At 49.0% G+C, this 22,954-nt stretch overlaps 1 protein-coding gene across 6 annotated transcripts in view; it reads left to right on the forward strand.

Annotated features, from left to right (window-relative positions):
- The window catches only part of PSD3 (pleckstrin and Sec7 domain containing 3), a 150,870-nt gene that overhangs the window by 50,031 nt on the left and 77,885 nt on the right, over window positions 1–22,954 (forward strand). For all 6 annotated transcript variants that reach the window (XM_054031577.1, XM_054031578.1, XM_054031579.1 and 3 more), the window contains 2 exons: window positions 13,116–13,322; window positions 13,443–13,523. In XM_054031577.1, coding sequence (XP_053887552.1) covers window positions 13,116–13,322; window positions 13,443–13,523 — 288 coding nt within the window. The remainder of the gene's footprint in view (window positions 1–13,115; window positions 13,323–13,442; window positions 13,524–22,954) is intronic.

The following is a 22,954-nucleotide window of genomic DNA, read 5'->3' on the forward strand; positions in this document are numbered from 1 at the left end:
CTGGCCACCTTCCAGAGTTATAAATATTGCCCGTAATAAGGAATAGGGGGGGAAACAGTGCTGTGTTTTATTGGTGGTAGTTAAGGCTATGATTTTGGCACAGAAATGTTTAGTAAATTTCACAGTGGAGATGCAGGAAAAAGAAGATAAGTCAAGGAAAGTTCACCAAATAATGTAGTTTGCATTACAGGTCTGTCGCATCTTACATGCATTTAACATGCGTGAATTCAGCTTTACGCGGTCGGCAAAAACAAAAAAAAAAGAGAAAAATAACAATTTAAATATTGTTCCTGTAGTGCGGGCGATTTCGCCCACCATTACACTCAATGTAATTTTGACTATACGCGGTTTTCGCTTTACGCGCTGACGTAACCCCAGCGTAAGATGAGACAGACCAATACATCAACATAAGAGTATAGTGGGGTGCTGAAAGATGGGGCCTAGGAAGGGGGTTTTGGAGAGCAAGTCCACCCTGCACTCACCCACAGCAGCGGCTCCTGACCGGACTCCCTGCTCTTGGTGTTGTGATCTAGCTAGGATGACCAGACAGCAAGTGTGAAAAATCGGGATGGGGGTGGGGGGTAATAGGAGCCTATATAAGAAAAAGACCCAAAAATGGGGACTGTCCCTATAAAATCGGGACATCTGGTCACCCTAAATCTAGCGCACAAGGTCACAACGCCACTCCGATTTGGCTCATTCACCCCTCTGCCTCCATCAGCGGAGGAGTAGAGAAGCCAAACCTGAGTGGCGTTGCGACCTAGTGCACAGGTGCACTGCGCCACTCGTTTTGGTGGACTAATCAAATGCGTTTTTACAAGACATTTCCAAGGTTTCTCAGACCTTATTCAAATTCACGATTTCTGTGGCCACCGTGATCTCTGTGACAAAATCAGAGGTTGTGCGTAGGTTGACATGACATGGCTTTTGAAGGGGTGTGTGTGTGTGTGTGTTTGTAAGGCACTGTAAGCATATTGGGTGTATAGCAGTAGTTTGCATTGTAGCTGTTTACCCTTTGTATTGTTCAACATTAAAGCTGAGATTTTTTAAATATGTCTAAGGGAGTCAGATGTCCAGTATGAAGAGAGAGGAGGCTGCTGGCAGGGTGTTTTCCGTGGGAGCTATGGGGCTCCAGCAGGGTGGATTTGATTTAAATCAAATTGATTTAAATCACTAGTCAGGAAGACTCGATTTAATCATGGATTTCTACATAAAAGTACATTCTTGTTGGTTGTTATAACCTTAATACATATTCTTCGCAACTCGGAGATAGATGTAGGTTTCATTTTTAGAAGGTACACACGATACATTTTTAAACAGTGATTTATTTTGAAAACTTTTCAGATTAGTTTTACAGCTATATTAGAAAATGAATGATTGTTTGGTTATTTCATTTACCAAAGGTAATTGAAGCAGATATTTGAGAGGTCATTGGGAGGTGAACTATCTCCAATTCGACAGGTTAATCATTAATATTTGGAGGCTTTTCTTGCCATGCTATATTAGGAGGAGAACATCACCAGACAGACATTTAAATTGTTTTATTTAACTAAAACAACAACATTATGTATTCTGGATATTTTTCTTCAACAGCAAACACATCATATTTTAACAAAACAAGCATATGAATTTTTGAATTTAGTTAAACATTCAAGTTTTATAAAATCAGGTTTGTTTTTATTAAAATTGTTTTTAACTAAAATAGTTAAATGAAATATTTAAAAAACAAAAATTAAATCAACTATGTCAGCCAGGTCAACATAAGAAACTTAGAATATTGTCTTCTGCAGCTAACTCAGTCGTCTTCACCTTCATTTTCCTGTTTGTTCATAATTTGGAAAAGAAAAACAAGCTTTCCTGCTTTTTCAGGTCCAAAACGATTTTTCAATTTGGAATGAATTAGTCCAAAGGAAGAAAATATTCTTTCTACACCGACAGAAAAAGCTACTGCTGTTAAAAGCTCTGAAGTTTATTATAGTTGGCATTATGGAGGGATGATTGCTGGATGTCCATGTCATAGCCAGCTTCTCTTCTTCAGCAGTTAAGGCCTCACCCTGGTCCCGAGCACTGAGAATATTTGCAAGAAAATGAGCTGGAGATAGTGCTTGTCCCATTTGTTTTTTTAATGCTGTAATTTAACTCTGTCATTTTATATTTCTCTTTTTAAGATCTCACTAAGTTCCTTCCAGATTTCAACAGCGTCAGCAATAAAACAGCTATTTCCCTGCTTTTTGTTCAAGGCTACAGAAATAGGCTTCAGGGTACTCAGCATGTGTTCAACATTTCTCTGAAGCCCAATGTTGAGAACTTTGGCTGTGACAGAGCCATCTATTTTTTCACTATTTTGTTCACAAACTGTCATCAGATTAGGCCGGTTGTTGATGTAGTGCTCAAAACAGTCCACTACTGAGTTCCATCGCACGTCTTGTGGGAGAGTTAGCTTGGTTCCTCCCGCTTTTTTCTGAGCAGCTGCTGCAAAGTGGTTGTTACGGAAGTATTTTGCAATTTCAACCACATTAGCCTTTATTTCTGGAACACTGAAGTCTTTGGCTAGGAGGTGCATCAAATGAGCACTGCGACCGCATGTTATTAGCTTGGGACTCTTCACTCTCTTCTAAATAATTTCTTCTCCTCTTGGATACATTTGCAGCATTATCTGTGACCAAGCTGCGTACTAGACATTTCAATTTTTTTTTTCCACAGTTTGTTATAGCTTTTACTGCTGCTACTTGTCAGTATTCTGCTGTGTGTGCATTTCCTGATGTATCAGTTGTTTCGGTAAGGAAGACATTCCCTTCTTCTGTTGTCACACAAGCACATGCAACAGGACTATTGTGGACATTGCTCCACCCATCAAGACTCAGGTTAACAATTTTACGCTCTAGACCTTTTGCCCACTGCTCAATTTCTTTCATACACTTTATCCAGCAATTTGCCTGTGACATCTGCTCTGTTGGGTGGAGTGTATCCTGTCTTAATGACTGAACCATGTTAATGAAGTGTGGGTTCTCAGTCCTACGGAAAGGAGAGTTCATTGCATAAACAAACCAGGCAATTTTTTCATCTTTTTGTAATCTGCTGGTTCTTATCACAAACTTATCTATGGTTGTTTCTGGATGATGGAGATTTTTTTTTCTTTTTGCTACAGGTGATATACTGTGACATACGTGATGTGACTGAAACACTATCATTGGCAGATAACTCTGAAACTCTAGAAAATGATGGTGATCTTGAAGGTAGATAGTCTTCAGAATCCTGTATGTTGAGGATGGATTCTCCTAAACAAAATAAGTCAATGCAGTTATTTAATTATTATTACTGTACTGCTCATTTAGTATTACCCATTGCATTCACTGACACTCAGCACTACTTTAAAGTGAAATTGTAAAAGGAAGATCTGCCTATTTCAGCTGTTTATTTTTTATCACAACTGCATCTAAAACGCTAGTACCATAGAGTAACAACTATATTTTTTGCTCAAACATGAGAATTCAAGAATAGTCCAGAAGGAAGACAGGCAGTCCTTAAGAAAGAAGCGTGGAATAAAAAAGTTTACCAACCTGAAAATCCTGCATGTTCAGACATGTTCCTTTCATCATCTTCAACGCAGCTTCCTCCTGAGAAGGAACACTTCTCACGATGTTGTTTCATTCGGGCAATCAGGCCTTGCATTTTTGTTGTTGCACTGTTTGCATTTTGCACGCATGCCTGTCTTACCCACAGGTAGAGGAACTTCATTAAAATATTCCCAAACTGTAGGGTTACCATACGTCCGCTTTTCCCGGACATGTCCGGCTTTTTGATAATCAAACCCCCGGCCGGGGGGAATTGCCAAAAAGCCGAACATGTCCGGGGAAAAATACCGGCCGGGCACTTCCTCTCCTGCGGCTGCTGTGCTCCTCCCCTGACTCTTCGGCTCTGTTTAAAGCAGAGCTGCCTGAGCGCTACCAGCTTCGGGCAGCCCCCTTGCTTCCGGACTGAGCCGCCGGCCAGGCACTTCCTCTCCCGGGCTCCGGGGGCGCAGGGTCCAGAGGCATGGGGGCTGCCCGAAGTCGGTAGTGCTCGGGCAGCTCGGCGCTTACAGAGCCCAGGAGTTCAGGGAGCACAGCAGCAGCCGGAGCCCCGGGAGGGGAAGTGCCTGGCTGGGGGCGCAGGGTCCGGAGGCAAGGGGGCTGCCCGAAGCCCGAGCGCTACTGGCTTCACGGTTTGCCGGGCAGCCTCCAGACCCTGCGCCCCCGGCTGGGCGCTTCCCCTCCCGGGCTCCAGCTGTGCTGGGCAAGCGCCGGCTGGGGGTGCAGGGTCTGGGGGCTGCCCGGCAAATCGTGAAGCTGGTAGCGCTCGGGCAGCCCTTTCCGCGTGACTGGGAGGGAGGAAGGGGAATGCGGGGCGCTCAGGGGAGGGGGCGAAGTTAGGGCGGGGACTTTGGGGGAAGGGGCGGAGTTGGGGTGGGGCCAGGGCCCTGTGGAGTGTCCTCTTTTTTTTATTTTTTTAAATATGGTAATCCTACCAAACTGGGTCTCTTTTACGGCCTGCTGCCATTATAGGTTTTCTCTTCTAGTGAGAATGTTATGGTAGATCTTAAATCAATGAAGGCTACACTCAGAAAGACCTCAAGACTTCTGGAATATGCTGCTCAAACAGTTTCACTTTAATTTCTACTGCCTGTCCCTTCCTTCTCCTTGTTCAGATCTATTCCACCCCCAACAATCTTCTATTCATTGAACTTTTTAACACTTTTCACTTTTAGAGAGAGATAAGGGATCGACTCTGTGTACACATTTGCAGAGGGCCAATAGGGTTGAGGTCTGTTATTTCTCACCTCTATATATTATTTATTTATTTAAAAATATTTTTGCTGTTAACGATACAAATCCAGTTTGAAAACTGCAAAACTAAGCATCTTTGATGGTATCTTCTAGACCAGGGGCGGGCAAACGTTTTGGCCGTCTTTCGGAAATTGTACGGAGGGCCGCCCCTTGAGGCCCCCCCACCCCCCGGGACTCCTGTCCCATCCAAGCCACCCTGTTCCCTGACGGCCCCCCGGGACCCCTGCCCCATCCACCCCCCCACTCCCTGTCCCCTGACTGCCCCTGGAACCCCTGCCTCTGACTGCCCCCCGCTCCCTGTTCCCTGACCGCCCCCAGAACCTCCACCCCTGACTGGCCCCCGTCGCCCCATCCAACCCTCCCTCTCCTTCCTGACTGCCCCCCGGGACCTCTGCCCCCCATTCAACCCCCTGTTCCCCACCCTCTGACCGCCCCGGCCCCCTAACCACCACCCCCAAACTCCCCTGTCCTCTATCCAACCCCCCCTGCTCCATGCCCCCTTACCGCGCTGCCTGGAGCATTGGTGGCTGGCAGCGCTACAGCCACGCTGTGCAGCACAGAGCACTGGGTCAGGCCGAGCTCTGCAGAGAGCCCAGAGCATTGTGCCAGCGGCGGGGCACGCTGAGGCTGCGGGGGAGGGGAAACAGCAGGGGAGGGGCCGGGGGCAGGCTCCCGGGGCAGGAGCTCAGGGGCTGGGCAGGACGGTCCCGCGGGCCTGATGTGGCCCACGGGCCGTAGTTTGCCCACCTCTGTTCGACACTGAGCACTGAGTCCCATTGAGTAGATCGAAAGATTAACCTAAATAATCTATACAGAAGCCCCTGGAACCCCATAAGATTGGGTCCCCAATCCATGAACTATTGGAACTCATTTACAAAACTTTTCTTAAACATGACATGAATACACCGTCTCATACTATAGAATTTATAATCCCTATTCCATGAGGAGATATCTTTGAGCTATAATGTATCTTAATTCAAACTATCTTTAGATAGGTTTTTTCCTCAAAAACCATTTTATAAAAAAAAAAATCCGATTTAAATTAAAAAAATCTGGTTGTTTCTTTTATTTAAAAAAAAAAATAAAAATCATTGATTTTTATCCACCCTGGGCTCTAGAATTTACTCTCTGCACTTAGTCTGAAATAGCCCAGATTTGGTAACCTGAAAGGCACGCTGCAGAAGATGGATAAGGCTTTTGGGGAGGGCTGAGGGTCTACTTCCCACAATGATGGAGTAGAAAGGAGTGTTTTTGTATTGCAGGTGGCTGTCAGGTGGAGTTCCTGCAGGAGCCATTGTTTCAGTGCCGCTGGAACTACTTTGCAGTATTAATTGTGCATTCAGGCATCTGGAGCCTTTTATAGATGTCTTTTTATTATTTAAATCCAAATAAAAACATTCCCAGTCACTGCAACGGCAATTGGGTGTTCAGTTCCCTTAGCTGCTTTGAAAATCTCAGTTTGAGAGGTTTACTGAAAATGTCACTCACAAAATAAGTGTTTAAGTGATTCTTCTGTAACGGAGCTGGAAGGAAGTGAGTACAGATGGAGTTGATAAAAAATACCCTGAGGAGCACCACTGACCTTTCTTGCTTTGAGTGCAATGGATACCGTGACATGGGAAGAAAGCTGCAGTTCTCACCCCTTCTTCTGATGTGCGTGCTTCTTAATGAATGATTATCAGACATTTTTATTAAACAGCTGCTGTGTTGTTATAGAGTCCAACAGATCAGTTAGTGGTTTATAACTATGTGTTCTAGGCTGCTATAACACCTTCTGCTATAGTGTTTACAGCCATCTATCTATCCCACCCACCCACCCCTCCCAGAATCCTAGAACTATCGGGCTGGAAGGGACCCCTGTCTGTAACATGCCTATAACATCTGTCACTTGTTACCCCTTTCTAAATGGAATCTCAGTCTAATTTTTGGTGGGGAAGTTTTGTAGGTTTGTTAACTAGGAATTGTGGGAGGCATGGGTCAAAGAGGCTTTGGGGAGGAAATGAAGGAGAGTCTGAGCGCTGGTGCTTGGGTGTTTGAAAGACACCCCCCAGGGCAGGTATCTAGACTGGGAGTTGTATGGAAGTGTCGAGAGATCATGGTGAGGCATCAGAGTACAGACTCTCAGCTCCCCACCAACCCTGTCTAGTCTTCCATATGTCAGCTCCCTTGTACACACCTGCTTCCATCGTACATTTCAGAACGCCCCTGGTCCTGAGGCAGGGCAGGGCCCTGTCACAGTGTAGAGGTGCCAGTCCTGTTTTGCTCAGGAGCTGTAGCATGCAGGGACTACTGCCAGGGTGGGCCCCACCCCGTGCATAGGGGATAGCAGTGTGGGCAGCTGCATGGCCCCTGGTGCGCCCGGGTTCCTATTTCTTCTCCCTCCTCCCTCCTGTGTTCTCTCATCTAGCACACCCTGCCCTCCATTTCTCCAGCCTCCTTCTGCAGATCTGTTGTCCCCACCCTGCAGTTACCCTGCCTCCCCTTCCCCATACTCTTACCTCCACAGCTCGTCTTGCCTGCTTTTATATGCCTCCCCCCCCCTACACACACCCCCAGGAGTTCTCCCCCACTTCTCCACTAAAGGAGTCCCCAGTCACACTCAAACTTGGAATCTCCTGGGGGTGGCCAGCTGGCCTGCCCCCCCTCCTCACAGGGTCCCTATGTCCCCAATCCACGGACAGGAAATCTCGTGGGAAGGGACCGCTGCCCTCTCCCCCCGGTGGGACCGGAGCCTGGCGGGTACATCCCCTGGCAGAGCTCTGGCCCGTACTGATCAGGGTTCTGGCACTGAGGATTCCAGGCCATCAATGGACCTGGATTGTCCATAGAACCTGCCAGCCCAGTGCTAGTCCAGAGTCCAGGATTTCGATGGGGAAGAAGGCCATGGAGGAGATTTTGGTTCCTGGCCTTGAGACGGAGACGAACAGCGAGCTCCCTCCTCTTGATTCCCCAACGAGCAAAATTTGGGGGAGGCGTACCTGCCAGCCCTCCACAGGACAGTGGGAGGGAAGGGTGAGTTATGACCGCATGGCCCTCCCCCAGGAGACATCAAGGGTCCGTTCTCCTAATGTTGTTTGGGTGGCCTATGGGATTGTGGGGCAGAGTGAAAGGAGCTGTGGGTATTGGGGAAGGGGGGTGGGACCTCTGGCGGGGGGGGGGCAATGCTGGGGGTGTAGTTGCTGGGGAGGAAGGGGGGAAATTAGTGGGAAGGATGTGTGAGGTTAATGGAGCTGTGCCGTGGTGGGAGGAGACGGATCTTTGTAGGGCACATGTGGCACAGGAGGGGAGGTATTTCTGCAGGGACCTATGCACATGGGGAGCTTGGGAGCACTATCTGGAGCCGTGCAGATGCCAGGGGAGCCGTGGGGGCAACTGGAGTTGTGCTAACGATGGTGGGAATGTTGGCGCGGGCTCGGTGGGTATTGGGGAGCAGTGGGAAGAATCCCAGTTGTGGGGGAAGTGGAGCAGTGTTGGGATAGGGGAGCTGGTGGGTTCGGAGCAGGTGGAAAGTGGTCTTTTGAGGGCAGGGTTGCTGTGGGGAATCAGAGCTGAGGCTGGTTCCCTCGAGTTGGGAGTGTCTCTGAGCTGTGTGTGAGCGTCAGAGCTAAGGGGGAACTGAAGCTTTGTGGGGGTTGGAAATGATGGGGAGGAGAACCGTGAGGGGAGTCAGCTGTGAGGGATGTGGGGAGGATGAGAGCCAGTTTGAGGGGGAGGAATTCAGATGTCTGGGGGACTATAGGGAGAGGCCAGGGGGAAGTGGAGGGATCATGTGTGAGAATTGCAGGCCTTTTCAGGAACATGATGGGGAAAGTGGGACTTTGGGGGTGTGTGGGGGGAACTAGCCCTGTATCCAACACCTACCATCCTGCATCCAGACTACCGGCAACAGACCCACTGGGTGGGCAGGCTGTTTGTACAGACCCTCAGCCCCATGCACTTGGTCTCCACGTGGATCTGATTGGATTTCCCTCTGGCTGTCCCAGTCTGAGAAGCCTGACATTGGGGCTCTCTCTGCTAAAGCACAGGAGTTTTGACACCAGGGAAAAGCCATCTCTGAGTTCTGGGCTTGTTGACTGAAAAGTGCAGCTAATTGTTTGACTACAATCACGGTTCGGGCTTAAAAAAATGTTCAAGAGACCAAATAACTGAATGCAGCCAAATTCATTGTCTAAAGACAAAGCAATACAGTCTGAAAAGGGGACATACGAACCCTTCTTCCAGGAAGCAATTCTTGTCTCGCAGCGTGTTCCCCTTACACCAAAGGTATGCTTCAAAGATCTGCATTTCAGCGATTTGTAGTATGACTTTACAAGTTACACAGCTCTCTATATGTCACTAAATCCAGCCCACTGGTTGTAACAGTTCCTTAACTTCTTGTTCTGGGCTGTACTTTTCTTTGCTCTGTTTTGCATACTACATTCCAAACCAGTTGGGTGGAATGGTACTTGTACTAGGACCCAGAACAAATGTACTTTGATTTTGACAAATTTTGTGTTTGCTAGTGCCAAAGTTGACTTCAGCTTTGCAAAGCATTATGGGATACTTAGCATGCGTGAACAAGAGTAAGCATACTACCATTCAAATGTAAAGCTTTGTGCTAACATTTAGATAGACTATAACGCGCAATACATATTAGTATGGTGTGCAGTACGTATAAGTATACATATTAGCTAACAGGTTGTTGGCTGCATGTCTGAGGGGAGATTCAGGATAGGCAGGGGCAGCATAACCAGTGGATCCCCTAAGCTTCACAAGGTGCTTGGACCCAGTGGTTTAGAGTCCCGGAGCCACAAAGTACCAGGAGCAGGGAAAGCTGTCGAATGTAAAGTATCAGAGGGGTAGCCGTGTTAGTCTGAATCTGTAAAAAGCAACAGAGGGTCCTGTGGCACCTTTGAGACTAACAGAAGTATTGGGAGCATAAGCTTTCGTGGGTAAGAACCTCACTTCTTCAGATGCAAGTAATGGAAATCTCCAAAGGCAGGTATATATCAGTGTGGAGATAATGAGGTTAGTTCAGTCAGGGAGGGTGAGGTGCTCTGCTAGCAGTTGAGGTGTGAACACCAAGGGAAGAGAAACTGCTTCTGTAGTTGGATAGCCATTCACAGTCTTTGTTTAATCATGATCTGATGGTGTCAAATTTGCAAATGAACTGGAGCTCAGCAGTTTCTCTTTGGAGTCTGGTCCTGAAGTTTTTTTGCTGTAAGATGGCTACCTTTACATCTGCTATTGTGTGGCCAGGGAGGTTGAAGTGTTCTCCTACAGGTTTTTTCATATTGCCATTCCTGATATCTGACTTGTGTCCATTTATCCTCTTGCGTAGTGACTGTCCAGTTTGGCCAATGTACATAGCAGAGGGGCATTGCTGGCATATGATGGCATATATAACATTGGTGGACGTGCAGGTGAATGAGCCGGTGATGTTGTAGCTGATCTGGTTAGGTCCTGTGATGGTGTTGCTGGTGTAGATATGTGGGCATAGTTGACATCGAGGTTTGTTGCATGGGTTGGTTCCTGAGTTAGAGTTGTTATGGTGCAGTGCGTGGTTGCTGGTGAGAATATGCTTAAGGTTGGCGGGTTGTCTGTGGGCGAGGAGTGGCCTGCCTCCCAAGGTCTGTGAAAGTGAGGGATCATTGTCCAGGATGGGTTGTAGATCACTGATGATGCGTTGGAGAGGTTTAAGGTGAGGACTGTAGGTGATGGCCAGTGGAGTTCTGTTGGTTTCTCTTTTGGGCCTGTCTTGTAGCAGGAGGCTTCTGGGTACACGTCTGGCTCTGTTGATTTTGTTTATTTCCTTGTGTGGGTATCGTAGTTTTGAGAATGCTTGGTGAAGATCTTGTAGGTGTTGGTCTCTGTCTGAGGGGTTGGAGCAGATGCAATTGTACCTCAGTGCTTGGCTGTAGATGATGAATCGTGTGGTGTGACCGGGGTGGAAGCTGGAGGCATGAAGGTAGGCATAGCGGTCGGTGGGTTTTCGGTATAGGGTGGTGTTAATGTGGCCATCGCTTATTTGTACGGTGGTGTCTAGGAAGTGGATCTCCCGTGTAGATTGGTCCAGGCTGAGGTTGATGGTGGGGTGGAAGCTGTTGAAATCATGGTGGAATTCTTCCAGGGTCTCCTTCCCATGGGTCCAGATGATGAAGATGTCATCAATATAGCGTAGGTAGAGAAGGGGCATGAGTGGACGAGAGCTGAGGAAGAGTTGTTCCAGGTCAGCCATAAAAATGTTGGCATATTGTGGGGCCATGCGGGTGCCCATAGCGGTGCCACTGGTCTGGAGGTATATATTGTCACCAAATTTGAAATAATTGTGCGTGAGGATAAAGTCACAGAGCTCAGCAATAAGTTGTGCTGTGTCATCATCAGGGATACTGTTCCTGACAGCTTGTATTCCATCTGTGTGTGAGATGTTTGTGTAGAGAGCCTCGACATCCATGGTGGCTAGGATGGTGTTTTCTGGGAAGTCACCAATGCATTGTAGTTTTCTCAGGAAATCTGTGGTGTCATGGAGATAGCTGGGAGTGCTGGTGGCGTAGGGTCTGAGTAGGGAATCCACATATCCAGACAGTCTTTCAGTGAGAGTGCCAATGCCCGAGATGATGGGGCGTCCAGGATTTCCAGGTTTGTGGATCTTAGGTAGTAGATAGAATAACCCCGGTCGGGGCTCTAAGGGTATGTTGATTTGTTCCTGTGTTAGTGTAGGGAGTGTCCTGAGTAGATGGTGCAGTTTCTTAGTGTATTCCTCAGTGAGATCTGAGGAAAGTGGCCTGTAGAATTTGGTATTGGAGAGTTGTCTGGCAGCCTCCTTCTGGTAGTCAGACCTGTTCATGATGACAACAGCACCTCTTTTATCAGCCTCTTTGATGATAATGTCAGGGTGGTTTCTGAGGCTGTGGATGGCATTGCATTCTGCACGACTTAGGTTATGAGGCAAGCGATGTTGTTTTTCCACAATTTCTGCCTGTGCACGGTGGCAGAAGCATTCTATGTATAGATCCAGACTGTCATTTCGACCCTCAGGAGGAGTCCATGTGGAGTTCTTCTTCCTGTGTTGTTGGTGGGAAGGTATCTGTGTATCCGTGCGCTGTTCAGTGTTATCTTGAAAGTATTCTTTGAGTCGGAGGCGGCGAAAGTAGGCTTCCAGATCACCGCAGAACTGTATCATGTTCGTGGGGGTGCTGGGGCAAAAAGAGAGTCCCCGAGATAGGACAGACTCTTCTGCTGGGTTGAGTGTGTAGCTGGATAAATTGACGATATTGCTGGGTGAGTTAGGGGTACCCCTGTTGTGGCCCCATGTGGCAGGTAGGATTTTAGACAGCTTACGGTCCTTTTTCCTTTGTAGAGAGGTGAAGTGTGTAATGTAGATCTTCTGTCTTATTTTAGTAAAGTCCATTTGTGTGGAGGGTTGGTTATTTATGAAAGTCTCCAGGTTGGAGAGCTCTTTCTTGATGTTTTTCTGTTTGCTGTATAGGATGCTGATCAGGTGGTTCCTCAGTTTCGTTGATAGTGTATGGCATAATCTATCACTGTGGTCTGTGCAGTATGTAGATAGCAATGGATTTTTCACCTTCAGTCCATTTGGTATGATGTCCATCCGTTTGCATTTGGAAAGGAAGATGATATCTGTCTGTATTTGTGCAAGTTTCTTCATGAGGTTGATAGATTTCCATTCCATATGGCTAAATGCAGTGCCTTGCATAGTATCAAGTATCAGAGGGGTAGCCGTGTTAATCTGAATCTGTAAAAAGTAACAGAGGGTCCTGTGGCACCTTTGAGACTAACAGAAGTACTGGGAGCATAAGCTTTCATGGGTAAGAACCTCACTTCTTCAGATGCAAGTAATGGAAATCTCCAGAGGCAGGTATAAATCAGTATGGAGATAACGAGGTCTGGTAATAGGGTAGCCTGGGAAGATGGAGTAGATAACTTGAGAGAGCCATTGTAAATCCCAATTTGCTCACCATAGGATTGCAGATGAGTTGCTCTGAGATAATTTTCCACAATTTACAAGTAGCTCATTTTGGCAACTCTTTTTGATGCATCAGTTCGTGTCAAGCCCCTGCTATGCACAGTTACATGTGTTATGAAAAGTCAGTACAAACCACAAAACACAGGATTTTACTAAATAAATATGTCAGTTCTCAACAGTTCTTTAGCTGAGTGGAGTTTATCGTATCTTGCAAGCTTGCCAATTAATCACCTTCCTGCCAGTTGGAAAATAAAGCTTTCCTGAAAATGTTCATGAGGTCTTTATTCTTTTTTTCTCCCCTTCACATTCCTTTTATCACATAGCAATGCTGGACTGAAAAACTCGCTGTTCGACTCCACCGCTGCCATGGGTAGCAAGGAGCTCCTGGAGAAAGATGGCACTGAAAACCGTAGTAAAGATCTCAGCAATGGCACCGACAGCAATTTGGAAGCAGCCAGGAGGCTGGCTAAGCGCCTCTACCAACTGGACCGATTCAAGCGCTCTGATGTGGCAAAGCACCTGGGTAAAAAGTATGTGTTTGACACACGGCTTTTCATGAACTGTCATTCGTGTGGTCGATTCTGTACAATAATAAGAGCAGCTTGAAGTTTGATTTTTAATAATAAACTTTTTTTTTTTTTTTTTTTAAGCAATGAGTTCAGCAAACTTGTGGCTGAAGAATATCTGAAGTTTTTTGATTTCACGGGTATGACGCTGGATCACTCCCTCAGGTATGTGCTCATGTCCAAACCTCATATTCTTTTCACGTTGTCTCAATAGATATATTTCAGAGTAGCAGCCGTGTTAGTCTGTATCCGCAAAAAGAACAGGAGTACTTGTGGCACCTTAAAATTTGTTAGTCTCTAAGGTGCCACAAGTACTCCTGTTCTTTTTTCAATAGATATAATTATCCCTAGAGAATCTAAGGAATTGAAGATGGAGTCCAAGGGGAGGTTAATTCCCATTCTTTCAGTTTGCAGTTCGAGTGTATAAGAACATAAGAACTACCATCCCGGGTCAGACCAATGGTCCATCTAACCCGATATCCTGTCTCTGACAGTACCAGACAAGTAGCAGACAAGTCTTGTCTCCGACACTACTAGAGCTTCAGAGGGAGAGTACAGAACAGGGCAGTTGGAGTGAACCACCTCTGTCTTCCCCTCCTGGCTTCTGGCAGTCAGAGGTTTAGGGACACCTGCAGCAGGAGTTGCATCTCTGACTATCTTGGCTAATAGCCATAAATTTACCTAGTTCTTGTTTGAACCCATTTATACTTTTGGCCATCACAACATCTCATGGCAATGAGTTCCGCAGGTTAATTGTATGCTGTGTGAAAAAGTACTTCCTCTTGTTTGTATTAAACCTGCTGTCTAATAATTTCATTGGATGACCCTAGTTTTTGTGTTATACAAAGGGGTAAATAATTATTATCTAGGGCTGTCAATTAATTGCAGTTAACTCATGCGATTAACTCAAAAAAATTAATTGTGATTAATCGCACTTATAACAATAGAATACCAATTACAATTTATTAAATATTTTGGATGATTTTCTACATTTTCAATATTGATGTCAGTTACAACACAGAATAGAAAGTGCACAGTGTTCACTTTCTATTATTATTTTTATTACAAATATACGCACTGTAAAATGATGAACAAAAGAATAGTATTTTTCAGTTCACCTCATGCAAGTACTGAAGTGTAACTTCCAAATGCAGATTTTTTTTTGTTACATAACTGCACTCAAAACCAAAACAGTATAAAACTTTAGAGCCCACACGTCCACTCAGTCCTACTTATTCTGCCAATTGCTAAGACAAAAAGTTTGTTTACATTAACGGGAGATACTGCTGCTTGCTTCTTATTTACAATGTCACCTGAAAGTGAGAACAGGCGTTCGCATGGCACTCTTGTGGCCGGCTTTGCAAGGTATTTATATGCCAGATATGCTAAACATTCGTATGCCCCTTCATGCTTCGGCCACCATTCCAGAGGACATGCTTCCATGCTGATGATGCGCGTTAAAAAAAAGAGTCAATTAAATTGGTGACTGTCCTCCTTGCGGGGAGAATTGTATGTCTCCTGCTCTGTTTTATACACATTCTGCATATATTTCATGTTATAGCAGTCTCGGATGATGACCCAGCACATGTTCGTTTTAAGAACACTTTCACTGCAGATTTGACAAAATGCAAAGAAGGTACTGATGTGAGATTTCTAAAAATAGCTACAGCACTTGACCAAAGGTTTAAGAATCCGAAGTGCCATCCAAAATCTGAGAGGGACGAGGTGTGGCGCATGCCTTCAGAAGTCTTAAAGAGCAACACTCTGATGTGGAAACTACAGAACCCAAACCATCAAAAAAGAAAATCAAGCTTCTGCTGGTGGCTTCTGACTCAGATGATGAAAATGAACATGTCAGTCTGTACTGCTTTGGAGCATAGAACCCATCATCAGCATGGACGCATGTCCTCTGGAATGGTGTTTGAAGCATGAAGGGACATATGAATCTTTAGCACATCTGGCATGTAAATATCTTGCAACACCGGCTACAACAGTGCCATGTGAACGCCTGTTCTCACTTTCAGGTGACACTGTAAACAAGAAGCAGGCAGCATTATCTCCTGCAAATTGTAACCAACCTTGTTTGTCTGAGTGATTGGCTGACCAAGGAGTAGGACTGAGTGGACTTCTAGGCTCTAAAGTTTTGCATTGTTTTATTTTTGAATGCAGTTTTTTTATACATAATTCTACATTTGTAAGTCAACTTTCAGGATAAAGAGATTGCATTACAGTACTTGTATTAGATGAATTGAAAAATATTTTTGTTTGGTTTTTTTACAGTGCAAATATTTGTACTAAAAATAAATATAAAGTGAGCACTGTACACTTTGTATTCTGTGTTGTAATTGAAATCAATATATTTGAAAATGTAGAAAACATCCAAAAATATTTAAAATAAATGGTATTCTATTGTTGTTTAACAGCGCGATTAATCACGATTAATTTTTGTAATCACTTGACAGCCCTAATATTATCATAACATTACTAAAGAAACTAGAAATTGGTGACATTCCCTGGAAGGAAACACTTCTGTTGAATTGTTAAAATTCTTGATGTGACATTACCCAGGGTGCAATCTGGACTGCTGAACAGCTGTGTCCCATCCATTCTCCAACTTGGGGTGCCTTTTACACTGCTTTGCTGTGAGAGCAACCACTCCTGGTCTGCTCTCACCCACCCTCCAGCATGTAAATTACTCCCAGCTATACCGTATGAGTGGTATGGGCAGCCACTCTTACACTGCACGGCAACACCAGCCAATTCCCAGCCCCAGACTTTCCCCAGAAATGTGCGTCTTGTACTGCCCAGCTCCCTCCTGGACAACACAAGCTCATATAAAGTCTGTCATTTTATTAATAGAAAATGATATGCACAGATTCTGTTATCTCACATGGAGTTTCCCAAACACTTCAGTCCAAGCATACGCTGGCTTAGATAAAACAATAAAACAAGTTTATTAATTACAAAAATATAAATTTTCAATGGTTACAAGTAATGAGGCATAAAAGTCAGAGTTGGTTACAAGAAAATAAAAATAAACGCTACTAATACCTAACTTAACAAGTTAGAGTGAATTCAAAGCAAAGGTCTCTCTCACCATGTTTTAGCAGTCTTACTGGCTGAATTCCGTTCTGCCAGGATCTCTCCCCAGTCCAGTGATCCGTCCTTTGTCCTTCAAGTGTTGTCAATGCCGTGAGTAGGGATGAAAGGAGAAATTTGGGGCCTCTGTTCCCCATTCTTGCACCTTTTCCTCTTCTTTGAGAATTATCTCCAGCTGGGGGTCAGGAGACAGAAAGTCTGTGGGGACGGGAACCTCCAGCTGTTTTTGTCAAGATGTAAATTTCTTGTTCATACCCTTTTTCCTGCCAAAAGAATGGACACTTAACCAGGTGCAGGTCCATTTGATTTAATTAACACCTGGTTGACACAAGTTTGCCTTTTATCTCTGAGGAACTGGTTTGTTTCTACTTTTCTAAACTTAAAACATGTCTCAGGAATGTTATACAGTAGACATTTATAACTTTGCATACAATGCTACCACACATATTTCACCAGGACAATAATGATCAGCAAATTATGAGTTTTTCTTCGAGTGATTGCTCCTGTGTATTCCACAGTAGGTGTGTGTGCTCGCCACGTGCACCGGTGCCGGAAGTTTTGCCCTTAGCAGTACCTGTACTGGGGGAGCACCGCTGTAACCCCTGGAGTGGTGCCTGTATATCGTGCTATAAGGGGAACTAGGGGCTCCCCCCACGCTCAGTTCCTTCTTGCCGCCAGTGAAGGTAGTCAGAACTTTTGTTCTCCAGCTCTGCTGTAACCCTTCTTCTCGACCGTAGTGGTAGCATTGTACATTGTTCTTCAGTCGTTAGAGCGGGCTCAGGGCAGGCCCTGTGCCCCAGGCTTCAAGTCGTGCGACTCCTGTCGCCGCTGTATGCCCAGGAGCAACCCTCACGCTGACTGTCTTCACTGACTGGGTGAGACTCACATAAGCGACCGTTGCAAGATCTGTAGGTCGTTCAAGCCAAGAACCAAGAAGGAGAGAGACTTCAGACTTCGAGCTCTCCTGATGGAGTCGGCACTGACTCCAACGCCCGTGCGCAGATTGGACTCGGCCGCCGCGTCGTCGGTATGTAGCGAGGCCCCTTCGACTAGTCGGTGCCGTTCTCCCTCCAAAAAGCAAGGGAAGGGCTCGGCCTTGCAACGCTGCCACGATAAGGACAAGGGGGAGGCTGGTCCCGCGCTGGGCAGCCCTCGATCCCCCCCAGGGCTCTAAGGCTCCGACTCGTGTGGAGCGGAGCAGCCCGGTACCATCAACCCCGGCATCCCCACCGGTACAGATACTGTCAACACCAGAGGTGGTGCAGGCTGCGAAGGACATTATGTCCCTGCCTGTCCCGAGCTGGCAATCGGGTATGGGCCCTAGGTCGTGGGGCAAGCCCCCTTTGGGTGCCCACCAGACCTCTCCGAGCAGCCACAGTTCCCGCTCTGAAGATCGATCCCCACACCACAGCGGCCGCTCTTTGGACAGCTCCAGGCCATCCTCGACGCCGTCCAGACCGTCAGGGCTGCCGTCGGGACAGGAGTTGCGGGGACCCTCCATGCCCCCTGCCAGCGAGCGGAGGCACCGAGGGAGGCACCGGGAACGCTCACCTGCTAGACGTGGGTATCGAAGCCGCTCTCGATGGGACAGACATCGCCACTCCCGTTCCAGCTCCCGCTCGTTGAGGCGCCACGCCGGAGACTCCCCTTGGGGTACCTCGGCGTCAAGGCACTGGGCTTCGCGTCGCCGCCACGCGTACCGAAGCAGTTCGTCGCCTGGGTACTGTTCGTCGTCGTCGAGATCCCGGTCCCGAGGGAGACGATGCTACAGACGCCGCTCCTGCTGCTCCCGCGGCACCGAACTTTCTTCGGCGGCCGCGGCACGTGTCCACCCACCCATAGCACATGCCATCCTACCGGAGCACATATTGCCATCCTGTGCTCAGCCAAATCAATGGCAAGGGACTCTGTGGCAAGGACAGTGGTGCCAATGGGCACCGTGGCCATCGGTGCCAGCCCAAGTGGAGGCCCGTTCGGTCGCCGGAGCGTCCCGGGTTCCATCGGCCTCCTCCGGCCGCCCCCGAGACAAATCAGCGGGCCACGAGTCGGCAGACACACGCCAGGACTCTGATCTCGGTATCGACATCCTGGCACCGACTGAGGTGCCCGGCTCCATATGGGCCATCTCCCCGGTAACGGACAACATCATAGCGGCGCCTTTGCCTTCACCTTCGGTCCCGCAGGAGGACTTCAGGGCACACCAGGACCTGCTAAAGTGGGTGGCTTCCAACCTACAGCTGCAGGCCGAGGAGATGGAGGGTCCGTCCGAGTCCCTCTTTAACGTCCTGTCTCCCTCGGCACTGGGTTGCGTGGTCCTGCCTCTGCACCAGGATATTGCCAACATTTCAAACTCCCTGTGGCAAACCCCCGCCTCCTTGGCCCCAATCTCGAAAAAGGCCGAGAGAAAATACTTTGTGCCGGCGAAGGACCATGAATACCTGTATTCACACCCGGCACCCAACTCGCTCGTCGTGGAATCGGTAAACCACAGAGAGCGTCAGGGCCAGCCCACGCCCATCCCAAAAAATAAAGACGCCAGGAGACTGTACTCCTTTGGCAGAAAATTTTATTCGTCGGCTAGTTTCCAGCTTCGCGTAGCCAACCACCAGGCCTTACTGAGCAGATACGACTTCAACCTGTGGGAGTCCCTGCCTAAATTTGAGCCCCTCCTCCCGGACCGGGACAGGAAGGTCTTCAAGGCCCTGGTGGAAGAGGGGTCGGCGGCGGTGGCAAAAGCGGCCTGCAAGCAACGTCCGATGCAGCGGACACGGCGGCCTGCTCGATGGCTTCCGCGATCACCATGCACAGGGCATCGTGGCTTTTGTTGTCCAGGCTGTCAACGGAGGCATAATTGCTGATGCAGGACCTCCCGTTCGATGGCAAGGCGCTCTTCGTGGGCCTGACGGACATCAGGCTGCATGGGATGAAGGAACCACCTTGCAGAACTTGGGCCTCTATGTCCCCCCAGCTAAGGACAAGCCAAATCTGTTCCGGCGGCTCAACCTGCGAGGAGCAGATATGAGCCCCCGTACAAAAGGCCCGAAGACCAGAAGCGTCGGTCTCAGAGGTAGTCCTGCTCTGCCCCACAGCCCGGTCCCTCTAAGGGCAACAGGCAAAGGAAGAGGCGGGTTTGACTATCTGCAGGGGGGCACTGGGCCTGTTGCCAGGGAGACCCCCCTGATTAATAAAGTTTGTGTTCTGCAACCGATTGTCTGCCTTCCTCAGGGCGTGGTCCCACATTACTTCAGACCAGTGGGTCCTCAGTACTGTCTCCAAGGGCTACATGTTGCAGTTCAGCTCACCCCCGCCAAATCACCCGTCATCCACGATGGCCCTGGGGGATCCGGAACATGTCCGCCTCCTGCGTCAGGAGGTGGACTGGTTGCTCCACCTAGGGGGGTGGAAAGGGTACCGGTTCAGTTCCAGGGCAAAGGGTTCTATTCCCGGTACTTCCTGATCCCGAAGGCGAAAGGGGCCTCAGGCCTATTCTGGACCTGTGCGACCTGAACAGGTTTCTAACCCGTTCCAAGTTCCGCATGGTGTCCCTGGCCTCTATTATCCCCTCCCTGGACCCGGGGGACTGGTACGCGGCCCTGGATCTCCAGGACACGTACTTTCATGTCCATATTTTTGAGGGACACAGACGCTTCCTCCGATTCATGGTGGGGATGGACCGTTACCAATTCACGGTCCTCCCCTTTGGCCTATCCACAGCTCCCAGGGTCTTCATGAAATGTATGTCGGTGGTAGCGGCCTACCTCAGGCGGGAAGGTGTACAAATCTTCCCTTACCTGGACGACTGGCTCCTCAAGGGGGAGTCTCGTTTCGAGGCGGAGTCCTATATAGAGCTGCTCCTCACGACATGCGCCAATCTAGGCCTGGTCATGAACGAGACCAAATCGACATTAGTGCCCGTTCAGCACATAGAGTTCATTGGGGCACTGCTGGACTCCTCCAGGGCCACAGCCTCTCTCCCCCTGGACAGGTTCGAGACCCTAAGAGGTCTCATCGCCTCGGTCACAGCCTTCCCGTGGTGAGGGCGTGTCTTCAGATTCGGGGACACATGGCGGCGTGCATTTACGTGGTCTGCCATGCCAGGCTCCGTATGAGGCTTCTCCAATTATGGCTGGCCTCCCAATTCTCCCAGGCTCGGGACGGTCTGGACAAGGTTCTCACGGTCCCGTCCCCGATACTTGCTTCCCTCCTTTGGTGGTCCTGCCCGAGCAATATGTTGCAAGGGATTCCCTTCAGGGAGGCCAACCCGTCCATAGACCTGATGTCCGACGCTTCAGACCTGGGCTGGGGAGCCCACATGGGGGACATGCAAACCCAGGGAACATGGTCGGCCCTGGACTTGCCCCTTCACATAAACGTCAAGGAGCTCAGGGCTGTTTGGTTGGCGTGCTTGGCGTTTCTCATGCACCTCCGAGGCAAGGTGGTCAGAGTCCTCACGGACAACACCACCGCCATGTACTATATTAACAGGCAAGGCGGGACTCGCTCCCTAGCCCTCTGCCGAGAAGCCCTAAACCTATGGGAGTTCTACATAGCCCACGATATGTTCCTGAGGGCGGCTCACCTCCTGGGCATCCGCAATACGCAGGCGGACCACATTAGCAGGGTCTTCTCCCCCCAGTACGAGTGGTCGCTCCACTCGGAAGTTGCTCACCGGCTCTTCCAAGAGTGGGGAGCTCCCCAGATCGACCTGTTTGCAAATCGTCAGAACCGGCGTTGCCCCTGGTTCTGCTCTAGGGGAGGGGTGGGGGAAGGCGCGATCTCTGACGCGTTCCTCCTGAGCTGGTCGGGCCAGCTCCTCTATGCCTTTTCCCCGTTGCCCCTCCTCGCCAAGGTCCTTCAGAAGGTGAAAGCGGACAGGGCGAGAGTCATTCTCATAGCCCCAGTGTAGGCCCGCCAGCACTGGTATGGGACCCTCCTACGCCTCTTAGCGGCCCCCCCGAGGGCGCTGCCGCTCCGGCCGGATCTCCTCTCCCAGGACGGGGGGGCGCCTCCTCCATCCCAATCTGTCCGTGTGTCACCTGACAGCATGGTTGCTCCGTGGCTGAATGAGGAGGAGAATCGGTGTTCGGAGCAGGTAAGGCGAGTCCTCCTGGAAAGCAGGAAGCCGTCCACGCATAGGATGTACGTGGCGAAGTGGTCCAGGTTCGCCAGGTGGGCGAGTGAGCAGGGAGTGTCCCCTTCTGCCGCACCTCTCCAGTTTATCCTGGACTACCTCTTGTCGCTCAGGGACTGGCACCTGCCTCGGTCAGGGTGCACCTGGTGGCCATATTGGCCTTTCACCCGCTGGTGCAAGGCCGCTCGGTCTTCTCCCACTCGATGACCTCCCGTTTCCTGAAGGGCCTTAACCGTTCGTTCCCGTACGCTAGGCCCCCTGTGCCACAATGGGACCTCAACCTGGTCTTGTCCCAGCTCACGGGGCCCCCCTTTGAACCCCTGGCTACATGTTCCTGGTCACACCTCTCGTGGAAGGTGGCCTTCCTAATAGCGATCACGTCGGTCTGACGTGTCTCGGAGCTCAGGGCCTTAACCTCAGAACCCCCCTATACGGTTTTCCATAGGGATAAAGTCCAGCTCTGCCCACACCCGATGTTCCTCCCAAAGGTGGTCTCCTCCTTTCATATGGAGCAGAGCATCTTCCTCCCCATGCTCTGTCCCAACGCCCACTCCTCTAGCGAGGAACACCGCCTCCACACGCTCGATGTGCGTAGGGCATTGGCTTTTTATCTGGATCGGACTAAGCCATTCCGGAAATCCGCTCAACTCTTTATTGCCTCGGCCAAGCGGGCAAAGGAGCAACCCATCTCCACCCAGCGGCTTTCCCGCTGGATCACCTCATGCATACGCACGTGTTATGATTTGGCAGGGATTCCCCCGCCACCAATTGTAAGGGCACACTCTACGAGGGCTCAGGTCTCATCAGCTGCCTACCTCACCCATGTCCCCATCCAGGACATTTATGTAGGGCGGCCACGTGGGCCTCTGTTCACACATTTACTTAGCATTACGCGATCGTCTCCCAGTCTAGGGATGACACCGGGTTCGGCAGGGCGGTACTTCGTCCCGAACCATCGTGAACTCCTACCCATCTCCAACAGATATTGCTTGGAATCACCTACTGTGGAATACTCCGGAGCAATCACTCGAAGAAGAAAGGACAGTTACTTGTTCCGTAAGTGGCGTTCTTCGAGATGTGTTGCTCCTGTCTATTCCACACCCCATCCTCCTTCCCCTCTGTCGGAGTTGTCCAGCAAGAAGGAACCGAGGGTGGGAGGAGCCCGTAGCTCCCCTTATAGCGCGATATACAGGCGCCACTCCAGGGATCGCAGCGGTGCTCCTCCAGTACGGGTACTGCTAAGGGCAAAACTTCCGGCACCGGTGCACGTGGCGAGCACGCACACCTCCTGTGGAATAGACAGGAGCAACACATCTCGAAGAACACCAGTTACGGAACAGGTAACTGTCCTTTTTCAAATGATCCC

This window comes from Malaclemys terrapin, chromosome 6 (assembly GCF_027887155.1).
Source record: "Malaclemys terrapin pileata isolate rMalTer1 chromosome 6, rMalTer1.hap1, whole genome shotgun sequence".
NCBI lineage: Eukaryota > Metazoa > Chordata > Testudines > Emydidae > Malaclemys > Malaclemys terrapin.